At 31.9% G+C, this 23,259-nt stretch overlaps 1 protein-coding gene across 1 annotated transcript in view; it reads left to right on the top strand.

Annotated features, from left to right (window-relative positions):
* Positions 1–556: 556 nt before the first annotated feature.
* Positions 557–23,259, top strand: part of LOC119609512 — a 54,496-nt gene continuing 31,793 nt past the window's right edge. The window contains exon 1 of the mRNA XM_037964337.1: positions 557–744. Coding sequence (XP_037820265.1) covers positions 686–744 — 59 coding nt within the window. The 5' untranslated portion in view covers positions 557–685. The remainder of the gene's footprint in view (positions 745–23,259) is intronic.

A 23,259-nucleotide genomic window follows, 5' to 3' on the forward strand; every position in this document is an offset into this window, starting at 1 on the left:
AAGAAAAAAATCTATATTGAACAAAGTAGTGGAACAAAATATATTATGTCGTGATCCTCGAAGGACATGTGTTACGCATAAAAAATAATTAGTTAAAAAAGTTAAGAACTATAGGAAATATTTGATTTCACATTTAACAGATTTAAAATGTGCTAGCCTCATGGCCGCCACTGTATATTAGTAGATTCAATTTAATGAATGATGCCGTGTTAAATATTATATACATATCAAAAAATATATTCTCTGTGTACTAAACACTTACATCTACTTATGTATTCTTATGTATGTATGTATAAATTTCTTTTCAATAAGTAGTCAATAACTTATATCTAATACATCAGTCAGATTGCATGACAAATAATTGGACGTTTTTTATTTATTTGTAATATTGAATTGGCGTTTAGCACGAATGGTAGTTCAGTGAACGTTTACAAAATTCAATAATTTTTATTTCTGTATACCTTACAATAAATTTAGTGTTAAAACTTACTCTTAAGAAAACAGTCAGTTCTCTTCGACTTTAAAACGTTCAAATACTTATTTAAAAATCATGTCAAATAATTTATTTTTTTTAAGTTTGGCTGATATATTTTCTGTATATCCGCAAATATTTAATGAATTAATTGCAGATCAAGAACATTTTGCTCAAATATATTTACCAAGTGATATCGAATGGCAGGATAAAATGTATTATATGTTACTGGAAGTACAAAAAAATGTAAACGAGGCTCTGGAAAGTGGCAAGTGAGTATACGTAGTTATATTATTCATAAGGCGTTAAAAGTCACCATAAATATCGTGTGTGTTAAGCGAGATATTGGCAGTCAATGGTCACAAAAATATGTTTTGTATGTGGACATACTCTCTATAGATTATGTCCACTAATCAGAAAAATATTTCCACTAAATTTTATTGAAATCAGACTACGACTTCAAGTAGCTCTAATATTTGTTTCCAATATTAATGTATACCGTAGTGTTTCTACTTAATTGAAAATTCAAAAATTGATACAAAATAATAAAATATATAGTCTTATTTTAATCAAATTTGGTGGAAATCATTGACAAATTTGTTATAGGTACCGAAAATTGGGAAAAGGGCGAAAAACTGGGAAAATCGGTACTTTTGTGCTTGAAAACTGATGTTTGTATATTCTGACGCGAAATTGTTTTCGATTTAGCTATCTAAAGTGTAAGAAATTTTTATTAGCAAAGTTCCGTGGCGAAATTTTGACCAAAACGGGTAAAAAAGGAGGGAAATGATGAAAAATGGGCAAAATAACTGTTATGTCCTTAAAAAGTGATTTTTGTCTGTTCTAAAGCTAAATACGTTTGATTTAGCTTTTAAAGTGTCAGAAATATGTATTGGGGAAAAAAATCAGAAAGGGACGACGAAATACGAAACGCGGTAAAATTATTATTTTTTTAAATGAAAAAACAAAAGTAATTTCTACTTATATATTTAAAATTTTAAATATTAATCCTAATTTCCTAATTGTTTGTTTATTTGTTTGTTCGTCAATCAAAAGCATTTTCGATTAAACTACTTAATTTGTTAGAAATATATATTAGCAAAGTGCCGTTGCGAAAATTGGACCGGAAGGGGACAGAAAAATGGGCCAGATGGCGAAAATCTGACAAAATTAGTACTTTTGTGCTTTAAGGATGATTTTTTTCTATTCTAAAGCTAAAATATTATAAACTATGATTTTGATAGTCTCAGACATATGTACATATATTTAGAAATCACAAAATTCAAACTACTTTAATGAATAAATAAAACAAATAAATAAATAAACAAGTAAAAATTTATAGTTGGGCATGGCCGACCATATGATGCCCTACACCAGTGATTATGTTACGAATGTTGATTACTTTTTTAATAATAAAGCATTTAAATTAATTTTTACCTTAATTCAGAAATATTTTAATTATTCTTATAAATTTTGGTAAAGTGATTTACATCTACATTAAATTTATTTATGTAGAATATAGCCGTAATATCTGTGTTTAAGGGCACTTTATATGGGAGATATGATCAAATGAGGGCCGATCATTACGAAAATCAGCAGTGTCATTAAAACTTATATAAAATTAAGTTTTGCTTTTTTGGTGTGATACAAGAACATTTAACATATTTATGACCTCAAAAGCTATATTCAGGGGTGCGATGGTATGGGGGATATGCGAAATAATGGTCCCATTTTAACTATTGTAAATAGGATTCGTCCTTGCAAGAGTATGTGCCAAATTTCATCAAAATCTTACAAATTGCGACTTGTAGCGTGCGCATAATGTTTTTAATTACACTTTAACGGCTGGAACGAATTTCGTTAAATTCGAAACATAGTTAGATATATAAGTAGGTGTATGGTGTGATAGGCTATATTGTTTTCCAAAACTTGGATAAGAAGGATCAACAAGTGGTATGTGGATGAAAAAGGGACAAAATTCGTACTTTTGGGAGTAAATACTAGAGCCCTGCATGAGTGACTTAAATAATAAATTAAAACATTTGATTTTTTTCAAACACTGTGTTTGACTCACTCATTGTTTTATGAATGAAATGAATAGTATATTTGAAAATAAGGAATGTTAGTCAATACTCAATTCAAACGAAACAAGTAATGAGAGTGTTTGTGTGATTCAATTCAAGTAGTATACAGTGAGTGAATCGAGTGAAAGCAAAACAATTTTTAAGTTCGACAAATTAACAGATTTTTTGAATATTACTTCGAATTTTCGAACTTAATTTCGAATAGTCGAAGATAATATAGTAGCGTCATCAACTGTACTTAACACTGCCAAATTTCAGCCAATTTGGTCCACGGAAACTGGTTTTATCAGCTTTAAATTTTTTTCGAACATGAGTTCGAATTTTCGAAAATTTTTTTTTTAGTTTTTTGGACTCAAAGAATAATTAAAAAGCATAAAAAATTTTTCGAACATAACTTCGAATTTTCGAACTTAATTTCGAATATTCGAACATAATATTATCTTGTCATCAATTGTACTCAAGACTACCAAATTTCAGCGAATTCGGGCCACAGGAACTAGTTTTAACAGCATTCAAAATTTTCACCATTTATTCAAGAAAAAGTTTGAATCGATTCATTCGATTCAAACAATCTATTTTGTATTGTTTTAACATAAACAAATTGTTTACTCGCTCGATTTGAATGTAGTTGCACATTCACTTGATAGTACTCACAACGTTTGAGTATAACAAAACTTTGTAAATACTATTCTAAACCAGAGGAGCGCAAGATTGCCATTACATAGCACGCGTGATAGGATAAAAAAATTCTGCTGACGCTAAGTTGATACACATACACTATAGGTTTAATTCTTCTTCTTTTTATAATGAGCAATATCAGTTGGCTTGCTCTCAACTTGAAAAACAAAATCAAATCAGTTGCTGATCAGCACTTGTCGAAGCAAGGTCTGTACGTGACGTTTTTAAAATACACACAGAAATACAACAACAAAGTTTTGAGAAAGCCGAATTAATGTAGGAGAACATGAGAGAACAGTTGATAGTTTTTTATATATAGACTTTGATATACGCTGGCTGTCAAAATCCATAATAAATATTTGAAGTTAGTATATACTTTATAGTTTATAGTCATTTTATTAGTATACTTTTATTTTGAATTGAATTCTGTTCTCTGCTGCGTTACCAACACAAATAAAACAATGGTAATCTATGGTAGTATGTGTTTGAGCAACACTGTTCTAAACAAACAATGAGTTGAGTGCAAAGCAATGAGTCACTCATTGTGTGTAGCAAATAGAGTTACTCATGCAGGGCTCTAGTAAATACTAATTATTGTCTATACTCAAGCAAAAACATTTCTGATTAAGCTTTTAAAGTGTCTGAAATATTATTATTATGTAGCAAAGTTACTTTTCGAAATAGGAGAAAAAGCAAAAAAAAACAGGAAAAATTTGTACTTCTATGTTTTAAGTCCGATTTTTTATTGTTCTAAAGTATAAATATTTTAGACGATGAGTTTTTAGTTTCAGAAATATGTGTATTAGAAAGTCCACCCCTATAGGGAAAACAGGCTAATTATGTGTTCCTTTGCTACATTTTTTGTACTTTCACGAAATTTGAGAAATATGTATATATTTTTTATTAATATTTTTCCGTAATCGGTCAAAAAATGTGTTTTTCAAAAATGTTTTTACAAAACATCATTAAAGAGGGAAAGGTTCCTATCTGACGTAATTTTCTTAATAAATGTTCTACAACATCGATTTCTGAAATACAAAATATATTAAACAAAATACATACATTTGAATAATTCAATGGAGAAAAAGGGTATGGGTAGTATTTTTGCTACTGTGTTAGTACCTTTTGTAAATATTGTTCAAATTCAATGAAATTTCCTTTATAGCTTTATAAGATCACAGAAATTGTAAGGAGTTTCTTCATAAGGAGACCTTCAGCATTTTTTGAAACATGAAAAAATTAGCAAATTTTTTAGTTTACTCTGACGGGAGAATACTAAAGTATAATGTTATGAAACCCCGGGCAACGCCGGGTACAAAAATCTAGTATGTATATATTTTAAAGAAATCATATTTTTCATCATATTATGCATTTTCTTGCAATTACCTGAAACTTTTCAAAATTGCATACATGTCAACTTACCACAAAACTGAAATATCGAACGAAATTCGCGTATTTATTTTGATTATTTATCAATAATTTAGTTGATTTTATTTTAATATTCTTTTTAGTTTCTTTATGTTGTTTAATTATTTTTATCTTTGATGTTTTTTTCAAATGTTTGTATCAAAGAATATAAAGAAATCGGGGCTTGTCAGTTGGTACGCAAAGGAGTTGTCATTCGTTACCTAACTCTAAGTATGTATTGGTAGAACTTTTGTATTAGTATTGGAGCTCCAACCACTTTCACCACACTTTCCAAACATACATACTTGCATAAAATCGTACATAAAAATTTTAGGAAAAATAAATAACATTTAAATTTCTACATTCGCAGATTTTTTAATTTATTTTGCCCACATCATATCAGTAAACATTTAATAAATATATTTTTCGGACTTAAAATCTCTTTTTTTTGCAAAAAAATAAGTTTATTTTAAATAATTTTTTCATTTTCAATACCAAAATATACAACTTTGTTTTGTCAATTTTAATTTCAACACACAAAAATTAATTGTCAAAAAAATTAAAAAAAATATTTTTTTAGTTTGTGAAAAATAAAAATATTTCGGATTGTTAAATGCGATAAAATTGTGTAAAAAATTTAAAAATAGTTATGTGTTTGTGAAAAAACGTCGTTCAAGTCCTATTATTCCGGTATTTTCGCGAAAATGTTTTGAAGTATTGTGAGAGAATTGAGTTCTCACAAGTGTGTTGAATTTACACAGAACACGTCTGTGAAGAGAAGGAAATGTTATTGTTGTAAAACAATGTCATAGTCCAACTTCTTATTATTCTTTGGTTTGTATTTTCTTAATTTTTTTATTTGAAACAAAATAATATAAAACGATATTATAATAATATCGTTTTAAATAATGAAATATATCATAATCGCCCTTACAAGGTAATACCGTGTTCGCTATCATATCGTTCTTTGGTTTATACAAAAATAAGATTTTTATTGTATGCTAACCCTGCTTTAAGCCAAAATAAGTTGATTTGAACAAATGATGGCCAAAATCATTTTATTTTCCTTTTTCATAGTGTATATGTAGCAAAAAACTATTAAAATTGAAAAGTTTGTTTCTATCAACGTGATTTATTTGTAATAAATAAACAAATTGTTTAATAGTCAAACCTATCATTTGTTATGATAGTTGACAATGGCGTATGTATGTACATATATAAAAATGGATAAATTGGACTTTTTATCTTTAATATTTAAATGTTTTTGTAGATAGGGCCTTTTGTTTTTTGTCAATAAGATCGATAATTATGGTCGGAGGATTCCAATTTTTGGTGTGGACATTTATTTTGATGCTATACATTAGAATCAACAATAAAATCGATTTTGAATTTTTGGTTAGTTAGGGCCGTTTGCGTTTCAGGTGACGATGTGTATATTAAATAATATGCAAATTATATAATAATTGCAATAATTAATCAAAAATTACAATAAAAATAAGTAAAATCAAGAAAAAAATTTTCAAAATACATAGAGAACTGGAATTGGTTACCAACAAAATTACTTCAAAATGTTCAGAAGTTTTCACATGAAGCGGGACTGGTTTCCGTAAATCTGCCTCATATATTCACTGCATGCTTTAAATTAACATATACCCCCATTAAATGGCACAATGCAAAGGTAATATTTACGTCCTTCCTACTTAAAACCTTGGAACGGATAGCCTACGGATAGTATACCAGACCTTAAATTAAAGCAGCATGCTTATGTAAAGGGACGAAGTTGTCCACTACATAGGTGAATCCTTCGATAGTAAACTGTATACACTGGCGATATGCATTGACATCGAAAGCGCCTTCAATAACGTGCACACTGATACTATTATCTAATCCCTAGACCAGTTTTATGTTGGCCAGGTGCTCTGGTTTTTAATAAACTACATGCTAAGGAATAGATGGATAGGTAGCGAGATGTACGATATAATTACCAGGAAAGATATTTCGCGATATATCACAGAATGGCATTTTGTCACCTTTACTCTGGGTTACCACTATTAATAGCCTCCTAAGGACCCTAACCGAGAAAGGACTTAGACCTGTCTGCTATGCAGACGATGTCGTAATAGTTAAAGGGAAAGGATCCAAATTACTTGTGTAGAAGAGCTGAGGAGGCTCTGTTAACCCGGCAAAAACGGAAATATGTCTATGCACAAGAAAGACAAAAATATCTGCGTATACTGAACCTTGCTTCCTGGGCAAGAAGATACCAGTAACAGTCAAAGTTAAGTACTTAGGTGTAATCCTCGACTGGAAATTAGAATGGAGACACCACATGGAGGATAGGATCAACAAGGCACATCGGTGCTGGGCGATATGTAGGCATGAAATGGGGTCTTAGTCCTACTATCACAAATTGGCTTTATAAAAGTGTAACTAGACCAATTCTAGCTTATGCTTCAATAATCTGGTGGACTTGGAGACCCAGAAACAGAAATATACCACCGTTTACCTAATCATAACACAAGCTTCCAGGCAGAAGTTCGAGCAATAACGAAATGTGCAAATTGGGTTAGAATAAATATAGAGCCCATAGCCCTTAATATATTTACCGACAGCCAGAAGGCAATTAGGGCGATATTAGGTGATAGAATTAAATGTAAGACTGTATTGGATTGTAAGAAAGCTTTAACTGGATACTCTCCCAGAGGTATGGGTACCAGGCCACTCGGGAGTAGTCGACCACGATAGGGCGAATGTAATAGCTTTAAAGGGAAGGGAGCTCGAGGTGCTAACCTGACAAACGCAAAACCATTCGACGCAATAAAAGCTGAATTAAAAATATGGGTGAGAGAATCTCATAAGGCCTCTTGGAATAATGAAACGGTGGGTAGAGCCACAAAGATCCTATGGGGTGACCCTGATGAGAACAAGACGAGAAATCTCCTCAAAATGAGCAAGTCTGAAGTTAGTATGATAGTGCGTATTCTGAGTGGACACACAGGATTACGAGCACATCTATACAAATTTGGCCGTGCGAAGAGAAAGAGAGAACATGTGGAGAGGACAGTGAAACTCTGGAGCACTTTCTTTGCCACTGTCAGGCATTAGTCGAAGTTAGATCCAAGTATCTTGGATGAGATGTTACTCCGGAAATAACATTCCTGACTAACACTGATTGGAAAATTCTTAGGAATTACGTCCAGGAAACTGAGTTTCTGAACATTGAAAAATCATGTACTCAGTGAACAATATTTTTCATGAAAAGGAGCTCACAACTGTCGCGATAGTGGCTTAGGTGTATTTCTTCGGATTTGATATACTATACATCCTCCGATCAACCTAACCTAACCTTTCACATTTACCATTAATTACGTAATTTTCTCATTTTAATAAGAAAACAAATCACTTTAATAAATTTTTTTTTTTAAATCTTTAAATTTGGTTTGTTTATATTTAAAAAAAACAAATGCATAAAAATTGTCATAATCTTTTTCTGTAAAATATGTTAAAAACATTTTAACTTAATTAATTGTTTTACTCTTTATGTCATCCAAAATCTGGTCGCCTTATATGCATATTAAGATTTGAAAATATTAGTGCAATGAAAAAATAATGCACTATAGTTTGAAAACAACTAATGATATGCAAAATTTGCAATTGCAATTTTTCAACGTTAGATAAGGAGGCTGATGCCCATAGCAGTATGCTATGTAGCCATATCAGTTATATGACAGTCTTGTACAAAAATACTTTGTAATCTAAGTCTAGAGCAGACTATGGCCCAATTGACCAGTTCAATTGCGCTGGTTTTTTATACCCTACACCACTTTAGTGGGGAGGGTATATTGGATTTGTGCTGATGTTTGTAACGCACAATAATATTGGTCCTATACCCACCTTAAAGTATACCAATCGGCTTAGAATCATTTTCTGAGTCGATTTAGCTATGTCCGTCCGTCTGTCCGTCCGTCTGTCCGTCCGTCTGTCCGTCCATGTAAACCTTGTAATCAAACTACAGGTCGCAATTTTGAAGATAATCCAATGAAATTTGGCACATGATCTTCTATTGTCCCAGGAACGAAGCCTATTGAAAATGGTTAATATCGGTCCATTATTTCACCTAGCCCCCATACAAATGAACCCCCGAATAGGGCTTGTAAACCTTGTAATCAAACTACAGGTCGCAATTTTGAAGATAATTCAATGAAATTTGGCAGATGATCTTCTATAGTACCGGAGACGAAGCCTACTGAAAATGGTTAATATCGGTCCATTTTCTCACCTAGCCCCCATACAACTGAACCCCCGAATAGGGCTTGTAAACCTTTTAATCAAACTACAGGTCGCAATTTTAAAGATAATTCAATGAAACTTGGCAGATGATCTTCTATGGTACCGGAGACGAAGCCTACTGAAAATGGTTAACATCGGTCCATTATTTCACCTAGACCCCATACAACTGAACCCGGCAAATAGGGATTTTAAATTTATAATTATGTTTAATATACTCGCATCTCGACAAAAAGCTGCAAAACCAAGTTCTGTACTAGCCTTGATGACTCTCAATTTATAATCATAGGGTCTCATTTGACCATAGCCCCTATACAAATCCCCCTTCAAAATTTGACTTAAATGTCCACAATTTTATTAAACAATAAATGGCTTAAGTATAATTCAAGGCAAGGTGCAATTCAGCTTAAGTGCTTTATTATGAAAACAAAATCACATTTCATTTTTGTAACAGGTGTAGGGTATTATATGGTCGGCCTCGCCCGACTATAATTTCTTACTTGTTTTTATTTGCATAACCTTAGCTTCAATATGGTAGCTAAATGTTGAACGGCGATCGAGACGGATAGCAAGATATTCCCCATGGCTCTGTTCTGGAATTTTGACATTGTTAATCTGTATTGGAAGAAAGTTAAGTCGTCTTAGAGTACGTTTTGTTGCATTGACTTTTTTTCCATGTGCCAATGTTAAAAACTATTAAAGTTTTTTCATGTATACTTCCAAATGCGGTATAGTTCGCAAATGTAGATATGGATGTGTATCAGTGCGCTCGTAGGCATACATACTATCTGCAGTATATGAAATACATAGACTGTGTCACATAAGTCTACAAATGATGTTTCTGTTCGTTTTTTCCGATGTCTTTAAAAAAAATAAAAAATTCTTTTCCATTGTGGTAAATGTTGTGTTTTGAGAAATATTAATCCTTACATCGATTTTCAATTGCAATAAATAAAATATTTTTAAAGGAAAAATCAATTTTTTTCATATTTCGAATTTCGCAGAAGTCTACAAACGATGAATTTAATCTATGTATGTATGTATGTATGTATGTATGTATGTATGTATGTATGTATGTATGTATGTATGTATGTATGTATGTATGTATGTATGTATGTTGTATGTATGTATGTATGTAGTATGTATGTATGTATGTATGTATGTATGTATGTATGTATGTATGTATGTATGTATGTATGTATGTATGTATGTATGTGTATGTAGGATGTAGTATGATGTATGTATGTATGTGATGTATGTATGTATGTATGTATGTATGTATGTATGAGTATGTATGTAGGTATGTATGTATGTATGTAGTAGTATGTATGTATGTAGTATGTATGTGTATGTATGTATGTATGTATGTATGATGTATGTATGTATGTATGTATGTATGTATGTATGTATGTATGATGTATGTATATGTATGTATGTATGTATGTAGTATGTATGTATGGATGTATGTATGTATGTATGTATGTATGTATGTATGTATGTATGTATGTATGTATGTATGTATGTATGTATGTATGTATGTATGTATGTATGTATGTATGTATGTATGTATGTATGTATGTATGTATGTATGTATGTATGTATGTATGTATGTATGTATGTATGTATGTATGTATGTATGTATGTATGTATGTATGTATGTATGTATGTATGTATGTATGTATGTATGTATGTAGGTATGTATGTATGTATGTATGTATGTATGTATGTATGTATGTATGTATGTATGTATGTATGTATGTATGTATGTATGTATGTATGTATGTATGTATGTATGTATGTATGTATGTATGTATGTATGTATGTATGTATGTATGTATGTATGTATGTATGTATGTATGTATGTATGTATGTATGTATGTATGTATGTATGTATGTATGTATGTATGTATGTATGTATGTATGTATGTATGTATGTATGTATGTATGTATGTATGTATGTATGTATGTATGTATGTATGTATGTATGTATGTATGTATGTATGTATGTATGTATGTATGTATGTATGTATGTATGTATGTATGTATGTATGTATGTATAGTGTATGTATGTATGTATGTATGTATGTATGTATGTATGTATGTATGTATGTATGTATGTATGTATGTCTGTATGTATGTATGTATGTATGTATTATGTATGTATGTATGCATGTTTGTATGTATGTACGTATGTATGTATGTATGTATGTATGTATGTATGTATGTATGTATGTATGTATGTATGAATCTAAACGGATGGACCGATTTTCCTGAAATTTTCACAATGTCTTCCATTTTACTTCTAAATTTCAAGTAAAATAAGTATTAAAAGACGCATATCTCAGAAACTTCAAGAGCTAGAGTCCTAATTTGGTATGGACAACTTTGACATCCACATGAATACATGGGAATAAAATGGGAATATTAAATGCGATTAATTTTCAATAATAAAGCATTTGTGTTAAATCTTACATAGTCTCACTCATTTTCAACAGCATTCGTCATTGGATCCAGATAATGGTATCTGAAATTGAAAATTGCGAGCTGTAGCTGACCGTTTACACGGTCACAAAGACGGACATAGCTTAATCGAATCAGAAAGTGATAGATAGTAATCCCAGCAAAAATAAAACGAAGTACTTCCAAAAGAAGAACATTTATCACCACTTCTAAAGTAGCACTAAGAGATTTTTTTACCTTCTGTGGAAGTTATGTTTCATGACTTCCGAAGAAGCGAAAATAAAACAATTTTTCAATGCTGATAATATATTTTTGTTGTTCTTATATTTTTATGAGTTAAAAAATTTAATTTTTAATCTTTTGTATTAAATGTGCCTATTTCCCTTATTAATGTTAATATACAATTTCGCATCCAAATAACTTCCAATAAAGAGAACATAAAAATTACTTCTTGAGAAGTACTTCAGAAGTAGTGAATTTGGAATCAAATAAAGAGGACATCTCTCCTATGACAAGCTTGTGGTAAAACCATCACTTCTGTCTTTTTCAGTACCTCCATGAAGTAAATTCTACTTCTTTTTCGCATCTTTGGATGTTCTTTTTTTGCTGGGAATATATTAGACACGCAGAGAAAAAACATGGTTCGGCATGGTTAGGACAACTATTTTATGTTTTTTGTAACAATATTTTGTAGTGGTAACCAAACAATTGTTATCTTTTTGAATTTCATCAATATTTTAGTTACTGTAAACATTTATATGTTTATGGCAATTATAAATTTGAATGATTCTCTGAATAATAATTACTTTTACAAACAAAAAATACGTTTACTATTAAAAATATTTTGGTATCGCCATTTTCATATAAGTTCTGTGGTTTATCTGTACTAGATCGAATTAAATTAAATGTTGAACTAACGAAGTGTTAAAACAATTGTGAAAAATAAATAATATCCAAAAATTATAATCGTAGGCAACATTATAAAATTTAAAAGAAATATAAAATACATAAAATATTGTACATAAAAAATTGATAATAAAAAAATAATATCAAAACTTCCAGTGCTTGGAAGTTTTGTATTTGTTTAAAAGAAAACTAAAAAAAATAATTACAATTTACGCCGAACACATTAGATTAGCCATATTATGTTTAATATGTAACCATAATATGGTTACTTGAAGTCATATGATTACTTGAAACCATAATATGAAAACAATAATAGGTTCATTTAAAACAATAATATGATTACTTTAAACCATTATATGATTATATGAAACCATAATATGGCTACTTGAAACTGCAATATGATTACTTGAAACCACAATATGATTATTTTAAACAATATAATGACAATGCACTATAGTTTAAACTACCAGTTTTCCTGTGAGACAATCAAGAAAATCGACAGTGTTATTTATAATTATATCAAAAGATAGTAGTATATTTGACGTAGTTATGAGCTAAAAGGCCCAAATCGGCTGTTTTTGTTGCAACAGCTAAAACTATACAGTAATCTAGTTGGGGGGTTCTTCATCAATGTCCAGGCCTAAAAATTCGGCTACTTCAACTGGATGCATCCATAAATCCATTGGACAGAATGAAGTAGGGTTGGCTGAGCAGTTGAATATATGGTGGCTGTCGCAGGACATTCGTTGGAGACTGCACGGTCTATACGTGACAAGTAGGCATTGAGCCTGTTGCTCCATCCCGATCTTAGTTGTGCCAGAACTACTCTTGTTTTCCGCGGCAGGTTTTCTTCCGCGTCTGCTATGGGCGACCTCCAAGTACGACATTCATGCGGAATCCTGCGACCGCGAAATTTATGGCGTCTCTATGAATGTCGTTCAAAGCTGCCGAATACGAGGACTGATCCAGTGGATCCTGCACATATTTGGTTTCGTGAGCTGAGGAAGTAAAGAGGCTATCAAATGTGACCCCCAATATTTTTGGTTGGTGCACGGTCGGAATTTGGACTCCATCGATCACGATGCCAAGGTTTAGGCAATTAGGGCGATATTAGGTGATAGAATTAAATGTAAGACTGTATTGGATTGTAAGAAAGCTTTAACTGGATACTCTCGCAGAGGTATGGGTACCAGGCCACTCGGGAGTAGTCGACCACGATAGGGCGAATGTAATAGCTTTAAAGGGAAGGGAGCTCGAGGTGCTAACCTGACAAACGCAAAACCATTCGACGCAATAAATGCTGAATTAAAAATATGGGTGAGAGAATCTCATAAGGCCTCTTGGAATAATGAAACGGTGGGTAGAGCCACAAAGATCCTATGGGGTGACCCTGATGAGAACAAGACGTGAAATCTCCTCAAAATGAGCAAGTCTGAAGTTAGTATGATAGTGCGTATTCTGAGTGGACACACAGGATTACGAGCACATCTATACAAATTTGGCCGTGCGAAGAGAAAGAGAGAACATGTGGAGAGGACAGTGAAACTCTGGAGCACTTTCTTTGCCACTGTCAGGCATTAGTCGAAGTTAGATCCAAGTATCTTGGATGAGATGTTACTCCGGAAATAACATTCCTGACTAATACTGATTGGAAAATTCTTAGGAATTACGTCCAGGAAACTGAGTTTCTGAACATTGAAAAATCATGTACTCAGTGAACAATATTTTTCATGAAAAGGAGCTCACAACTGTCGCGATAGTGGCTTAGGTGTATTTCTTCGGATTTGATATACTATACATCCTCCGATCAACCTAACCTAACCTTTCACATTTACCATTAATTACGTAATTTTCTCATTTTAATAAGAAAACAAATCACTTTAATAAATTTTTTTCTTAAAATCTTTAAATTTGGTTTGTTTATATTTAAAAAAAAACAAATGCATAAAAATTGTCATAATCTTTTTCTGTAAAATATGTTAAAAACATTTTAACTTAATTAATTGTTTTACTCTTTATGTCATCCAAAATCTGGTCGCCTTATATGCATATTAAGATTTGAAAATATTAGTACAATGAAAAAATAATGCACTATAGTTTGAAAACAACTAATGATATGCAAAATTTGCAATTGCAATTTTTCAACGTTAGATAAGAGGCTGATCCCCATAGCAGTATGCTATGTAGCCATATCAGTTATATGACAGTCTTGTACAAAAATACTTTGTAATCTAAGTCTAGAGCAGACTATGGCCCAATTGACCAGTTCAATTGCGCTGGTTTTTTTTATTTGCATAACCTTAGCTGCAATATGGTAGCTACATGTTGAACGGCGATCGAGACGGATAGCAAGATATCCCACATGGCTCTGTTCTGGAATTTTGACATTGCTAATCTGTATTGGAAGAAAGTTAAGTCGTCTTAGAGTACGTTTTGTTGCATTGACTTTTTTTCCATGTGCCAATGTTAAAAACTATTAAAGTTTTTTCATGTATACTTCCAAATGCGGTATAGTTCGCAAATGTAGATATGGATGTGTATCAGTGCGCTCGTAGGCATACATACTATCTGCAGTATATGAAATACATACACTGTGTCACATAAGTCTACAAATGATGTTTCTGTTCGTTTTTTCCGATGTCTTTAAAAAAAATAAAAAATTCTTTTCCATTGTAGTAAATGTTGTGTTTTGAGAAATATTAATCCTTACATCGATTTTCAATTCGAATAAATAAAATATTTTTAAAGGAAAAATACATTTTTTTCATATTTCGAATTTCGCAGAAGTCTACAAACGATGAATTTAATCTATGTATGTATGTATGTATGTATGTATGTATGTATGTATGTATGTATGTATGTATGTATGTATGTATGTATGTATGTATGTATGTATGTATGTATGTATGTATGTATGTATGTATGTATGTATGTATGTATGTATGTATGTATGTATGTATGTATGTATGTATGTATGTATGTATGTATGTATGTATGTATGTATGTATGTATGTATGTATGTATGTATGTATGTATGTATGTATGTATGTATGTATGTATGTATGTATGTATGTATGTATGTATGTATGTATGTATGTATGTATGTATGTATGTATGTATGTATGTATGTATGTATGTATGTATGTATGTATGTATGTATGTATGTATGTATGTATGTATGTATGTATGTATGTATGTATGTATGTATGTATGTATGTATGTATGTATGTATGTATGTATGTATGTATGTATGTATGTATGTATGTATGTATGTATGTATGTATGTATGTATGTATGTATGTATGTATGTATGTATGTATGTATGTATGTATGTAGTATGTATGTATGTATGTATGTATGTATGTATGTATGTATGTATGTATGTATGTATGTATGTATGTATGTATGTATGTATGTATGTATGTATGTATGTATGTATGTATGAATCTAAACGGATGGACCGATTTTCCTGAAATTTTCACAATGTCTTCCATTTTACTTCTAAATTTCAAGTAAAATAAGTATTAAAAGACGCATATCTCAGAAACTTCAAGAGCTAGAGTCCTAATTTGGTATGGACAACTTTGACATCCACATGAATACATGGGAATAAAATGGGAATATTAAATGCGATTAATTTTCAATAATAAAGCATTTGTGTTAAATCTTACATAGTCTCACTCATTTTCAACAGCATTCGTCATTGGATCCAGATAATGGTATCTGAAATTGAAAATTGCGAGCTGTAGCTGACCGTTTACACGGTCACAAAGACGGACATAGCTTTATCGAATCAGAAAGTGATAGATAGTAATCCCAGCAAAAATAAAACGAAGTACTTCCAAAAGAAGAACATTTATCACCACTTCTAAAGTAGCACTAAGAGATTTTTTTTACCTTCTGTGGAAGTTATGTTTCATGACTTCCGAAGAAGCGAAAATAAAACAATTTTTTCAATGCTGATAATATATTTTTGTTGTTCTTATATTTTTATGAGTTAAAAAATTTAATTTTTAATCTTTTGTATTAAATGTGCCTATTTCCCTTATTAATGTTAATATACAATTTCGCATCCAAATAACTTCCAATAAAGAGAACATAAAAATTACTTCTTGAGAAGTACTTCAGAAGTAGTGAATTTGGAATCAAATAAAGAGGACATCTCTCCTATGACAAGCCTGTGATAAAACCATCACTTCTGTCTTTTTCAGTACCTCCATGAAGTAAATTCTACTTCTTTTTCGCATCTTTGGATGTTCTTTTTTTGCTGGGAATATATTAGACACGCAGAGAAAAAACATGGTTCGGCATGGTTAGGACAACTATTTTATGTTTTTTGTAACAATATTTTGCAGTGGTAACCAAACAATTGTTATCTTTTTGAATTTCATCAATATTTTAGTTACTGTAAACATTTATATGTTTATGGCAATTATAAATTTGAATGATTCTCTGAATAATAATTACTTTTACAAACAAAAAATACGTTTACTATTAAAAATATTTTGGTATCGCCATTTTCATATAAGTTCTGTGGTTTATATGTACTAGATCGAATTAAATTAAATGTTGAACTAACGAAGTGTTAAAACAATTGTGAAAAATAAATAATATCCAAAAATTATAATCGTAGGCAACATTATAAAATTTAAAAGAAATATAAAATACATAAAATATTGTACATAAAAAATTGATAATAAAAAATAATATCAAAACTTCCAGTGCTTGGAAGTTTTGTATTTGTTTAAAAGAAAACTAAAAAAATAATTACAATTTACGCCGAACACATTAGATTAGCCATATTATGTTTAATATGTAACCATAATATGGTTACTTGAAGTCATATGATTACTTGAAACCATAATATGAAAACAATAATAGGTTCATTTAAAACAATAATATGATTACTTTAAACCATTATATGATTATATGAAACCATAATATGGCTACTTGAAACTGCAATATGATTACTTGAAACCACAATATGATTATTTTAAACAATATAATGACAATGTACTATAGTTTAAACTACCAGTTTTCCTGTGAGACAATCAAGAAAATCGACAGTGTTATTTATAATTATATCAAAAGATAGTAGTATATTTGACGTAGTTATGAGCTAAAAGGCCCAAATCGGCTGTTTTTGTTGCAACAGCTTAAACTATACAGTAATCTAGTTGGGGGGTTCTTCATCAATGTCCAGGCCTAAAAATGAAGTAGGGTTGGCTGAGCAGTTGAATATATGGTGGCTGTCGCAGGACATTCGTTGGGGACTGCACGGTCTCTACGTGACAAGTAGGCATTGAGCCTGTTGCTCCATCCCGATCTTAGTTGTGCCAGAACTACTCTTGTTTTCCGCGGCAGGTTTTCTTCCGCGTCTGCTATGGGCGACCTCCAAGTACGACATTCATCCGGAATCCTGCGACCGCGAAATTTATGGCGTCTCTATGAATGTCGTTCAAAGCTGCCGAATACGAGGACTGATCCAGTGGATCCTGCACATATTTGGTTTCGTGAGCTGAGGAAGTAAAGAGGCTATCAAATGTGACCCCCAATATTTTTGGTTGGTGCACGGTCGGAATTTGGACTCCATCGATCACGATGCCAAGGTTTAGGTTTACTTCCTTCGTCCAGTTGGTAAAAAGTGTTGTTGACGACTTCGCTGGTGATAATTGCAGGTTACGCGCAGTGAAGAACTGATGTATTTCGTGGAGATAACCATTCACCAGAACGCATAATTTATCAATGTTGTGGCCCGTCGCCATGATTATACAATCGTCTGCATATGAAATCACTTCCACGCCTTGTGGAGGTGTGGGGAGTTTAGAGAGCTAGAAGTTAAACAAAAGTGGCGATAGTACTCCACCTTGAGGTACGCCTTGTTTAACTCTACGGGGTTTGGAGCCTCTGTCTCTAAACTCCACGAACGACTGACGACCACTCAGATAATTTACGATCTATCTCTTCGTGTTGTTGGCCATTGTGGATTACAGAATATTCTCGGTATGGCGTGGCTGACAGTGTCGAAGGCCTTCGACAGATCAAGAGCTATTCACAGGGCCTCTGCTGATTTAAGCCTTGTTAGATCTGAGTGGCAATGGCGGTTAATGCTGTGCATTTTGCGGAAGTAATGCTGGTGACGAGATGCTGTTAGGTGGCTGGAAAGCTGTGGGAGGAGAAGCGCCTCACGATAAAATCGTTAGGTCGATCCCGACAAACGAATATGGATAAATGGTCTGATCCCAGAAAAACTACGGCCCGCCATGTTGCGTCGTTGATCAAACCAGAAGCTGCTGTGGTGATGTCGGGCGAGCTAGCGCAGGTACCCACAATCCGTGTGGGGGCATCATCATTCAGGGTGCAGAAGGTGGACTCGTCAATCTGTTCTGCCAGCACCGCACCTCTCTGGTCTTCCCCTAGACAAGAGTGCCAGAGCTGATGGTGGGCGTTGAAGTCCCCTAGGATAAGATGCATATCGCCGTCTAACAAAGTCCTGATGTTGGGACGGTAGCCTGCTGGATAGCTGGCTACAGACGGAATAGAGACATTATAGCTGTAAGTCGGTTTCTCCCGATCTAACTGCAATACCTTGAACTTCAAGATATTGGTCTCTGGAGTTAGAATCGAGAGAAAGAGCTCTATACTGCACAGTGTTATAAATGAAGAAAGCAATCCCCCCACCGTTACATCTGGTGCGGTCTTTTCGGAGAATGTTGTATCCGTTACAACTTTGCAGCGACCGCGACCACGATGTTGTTGTTCTGCATATTTCGGGTTATCTCGGAAATTTTGTTTTGGAGGCCATTGCAGTTGAACTGCAATATTGATATCATCCCAGGTCTCCGGAGTGCAATCGAAGGTGTTAGCAGCGACGGTAACTGTTGTTGCTGCTGTTGTTGTGATTTCAGGGTAGAGGGCGGAGGGGTAGCGTAGGAAGATGATGATGTTGTCGATGACGCTGATGAATCTCGCCGTTGTTGTAAGCAGCATGGGGCGACGAAATTTTCCGACCACCCTCGATGATGGTTAAGTCCGGAGCAGTTCCTGAGATGACACCAGCCCAAACATGAGTTGCACCTTATTTGGATGGACATAGGGTGCTGTAGGTTCTGGCAAACTGTGCAAAACCATGGTTCGGGATTTAATTCAATTCCGGCACGGACCAAAAGGATGCGGAGCAGCAATGCCGGAAGATGTTACTCCGCAGCAGAAAATTGTATTGTTGTTGCGGGGGTTGACAGCCATTGGCCGAATAATTCGGGTCATTCCGGTACGTAAAACCGGCTGTCGGGGAATGGCCCAAATCGGTAGGTCCGGTTGTATGCGGGCTATAAAATTTATAAAATTTATAAAAAATAATGGACCTATTTCAACCATTTTCAATAGCGTTCGTCCTTGCACTAAAAAAAGTGCACGTTCCAAATTTCAATTATCTCAAATATTGGGACCTGTAGAGTGCGCACCAAAGAATGACAAAAGTAATATATATAAAGTATTGCAACCAGTGTTGCCATTTTGAATTATTTTTCGTTTTGGTTATTTTTTGCAAACAATTGTACTAAATGCTGTTTGCTTTTATTCTCCTTTTAAAATATACAAAATAAAAATAAAAATTTTGATCACTAGTAATAAACCAACTATGTAAATATATATTTTTATTTATTCCAACTATCAAAAAGATGGGGGTATATTGATTTTGTCATTCGGTATCACATCAAAATATTGGTCCTTATTAAATTCTAAGACTATCCAGCCATGTCCGTCCGTCTGTCTGTTGAAAACACGATAGAGTCGAAACGAAACAATATAGAGCTGAAATTTGGCAAACTATTTAAGTTGACGCAGTTTGTTTAGCTTTGAAAATGGGCACTATCGACCAAAGATTTCACCTAGCTCCCATATTTGGCCCTATTCAGAAAATGACTATATTGCTAGTAACTGGTTTACAAAAGCATATATAGCGATGAAATTCGACATAAACAAGCTTTTTGAAGCCGAAATGATTTTGTCAAAGCTTATGAGGATTGGCACATAATTGAGCCTACCATCCATGAAGTCCCCTCATAATTTGTTACTTCAATATAGCAACAAAATTCAACATAATCATGTTTAAATGAACTAAAATCTCTCTGTAATATTTTATGATAATCGATCTATAATTGACCCTAACCCCATTTAGGGTCCCCTTAGGAAAATGACTTTAACGCTCATAAATAACTCTCTTTATAATCCTATCTGTTCTGTAAACGAAATCCGAGTTGATTGACAGTTTTATGTGATCGAGGGTGGAATTTGGGCTAGTGGGTAGCCCCTCAAAGTTGATTACCTCGGGTGTTAAATGATCGGAATGAGCAGAAATTTTAAATATAACTATTCCTTGAGAAGATAAAAATACGTGTGTTATCTCTTTTGCTTTAAGAAATATTAAAATTTGCATATTCTACTGAATTTTATCTTTAAAATAATATATTAAATACTAAAATCGAATCAGATTTTTTTTATACTAAATTGACCAAGTTTGGATAGGGCTGGTGTGGGCGGTGTCCGCTTAAATTTTATTTTACATAAAATAAATATACTACAGGCAACATACCGGTAATCTCTATCAAATTTCTATATTAGGTGTTATTGTGACCATTCTATTCTTTCTATCAAGTCCACAAAAACCTTTCTTCTTGTTTTACATTTTGAGATCTGATCAGTTAAATTAAAAATCTTGAGTTTGTAGCTTGTGGGCTACTTTATGTTAAAAGCAAAGACAGTAACTGTTATAAGTTTTATTATAAAACTTAAAATGTAATACTTATTTTTCAAGCTAATTTTTTTCCCAAAAATAATTTCTTGATTTTTATTTTTTGTTCAAAAAATAATTATTATTTAAAAACATATCTAATAAACTTAAAGTGAATTAGAAGTCCTCCTTTTAAGAAGATGATTGTGTATCAATTCTTTCGGAATTCATTATTACGATTAACTCATTTATTGGATTAACGCAGTGCTATATAATCATATATCGATATAATATGACCATTAGGGTGATTTTCCAAAGAGTACCTTTATTATGTACCGAATTGTGCAAAATTTAAGACAGTTATAAAGGTTAAACTAACTTTTTCAACTTTTCGCCATATTTTAAATGTGATTTCGGACTACTTCTAAGCTTGTGTATTATTTGATCACGATTGCTATATAATTAACATATTTATAAGAGTTTAAACTTTATTCTGTAAGGACATTTCAGAATAAATTTCAGCCCCTTTGCTATTCCCGTTTACACTATAGAGTGCTTCCAACAGACAGATGTTCGTTGTGACTAGATTGTCTTAGAATATTTAAGGATCCAGAATATATATAGTATATGTATGAACTTTGTGAGTCTACGTCTACGATGAGTTACAAACGAATTGACAAAATCAGTATACCCCAATATTGGTGAGTATAAAAAGAGATAATGTATAAATAACTGAGTGTTTATACAATCCGAAAAAACTTAGGCCCAAAAATCCGAAATGGAAACATAACCTTATTTTGGAAGCACATATTCCATATTAAACATTTTATAAATATCAATATTATCATAACTAGATAGTAAAGAATTAAGATGTATGTATGTATGTATGTATGTATGTATGTATGTATGTATGTATGTATGTATGTATGTATGTATGTATGTATGTATGTATGTATGTATGTATGTATGTATGTATGTATGTATGTATGTATGTATGTATGTATGTATGTATGTATGTATGTATGTATGTATGTATGTATGTATGTAATGTATGTATGTATGTATGTATGTATGTATGTATGTATGTATGTATATGTATGTATGCAAGTATGTATGTATGTATATACCTGCGCTATTTTTGTAAAAGAACAAAACATAGATCGCAATATTACCAGTACATAATTTAAATATTTTTTATTACAAAAAAATTAAAAATAAGCTTTCTGAATGTTAAAGGTCTTATTCATAAACATTTAGCAAATGTTTATAGAAAAAATGTTATATGAGAATTTTTTTTTAAACCTTTGATAAATGTTTATGAATAAAGACCTAAGTATATAAAATTACTCGGAAACCTGATATTACTACGGTGACCAGACGTTCTGTATTATATAAAACAGTACTGTATTTTTATATATCTGTATAAATTTTTCTTTGATAAAAAAAGTGAAAATGTTCTGTATTTCATTTAATGTTCTGTATTCCGTTAATTTTTTAAGTTTTATATAAAAACGCATAGAAAAACACGTAAGAAATACATAAATAATAAAAAATTCTGACACAGTTTTTTAACTATAAACATTTACCAACACTGTTATGTAGTGTCGATATCAGCTGATATTTAAACATAGTTAGATAAGGTACGTCTGCGAGACGTATGCTTTTCCTGTTTTTCACGCTCAATTATCTAAGTCATTAGAAGCAGCATGTTGTTGGTGGTTGTTTTTGTGAAATAACTTATTTTCTTTTTGAGAAATAAACAAAAATAATCACAATATAAGAGACGTATCGTTATCTTTAATGGAACTTTTGTATAAAAACCAACTTTGTTTTGATTGAATTTTATATGCCATTTACACCAACTAAAAACTAATTTTGGCTTTATTTGATTTTTGATTGAAAAACTACTAAAATTTCTTTGGATTTTCCATACAAATTAAAAACTACTTTCAACTAGTTTTTGTTGAAAACTTTAACAAAAACTAGTTAAAATTACTTAAAGCACATTTTCCAACACTAATTTTACAAAATATTTAGCTTTTTTATATATTAAACAAAAGAAAATGTCAAAACGAAAAACAAATAATATTATAAAATTTTAAAACTTCAACAAATTATGTTAACAAAAATATTTTCGTTTAAATTAGCTTTAAAATGGCTTGAGCCTGATGGGAATATACCACCGATTTAGAAATTCCTTAAGAGTCTGATCATTTTATAACTTCTTTCGATTG

The sequence above is a fragment of the Lucilia sericata genome, unplaced genomic scaffold, assembly GCF_015586225.1.
Source record: "Lucilia sericata isolate MDLA Ls3-8-SP2 unplaced genomic scaffold, ASM1558622v1 Contig000024F_arrow, whole genome shotgun sequence".
NCBI lineage: Eukaryota > Metazoa > Arthropoda > Insecta > Diptera > Calliphoridae > Lucilia > Lucilia sericata.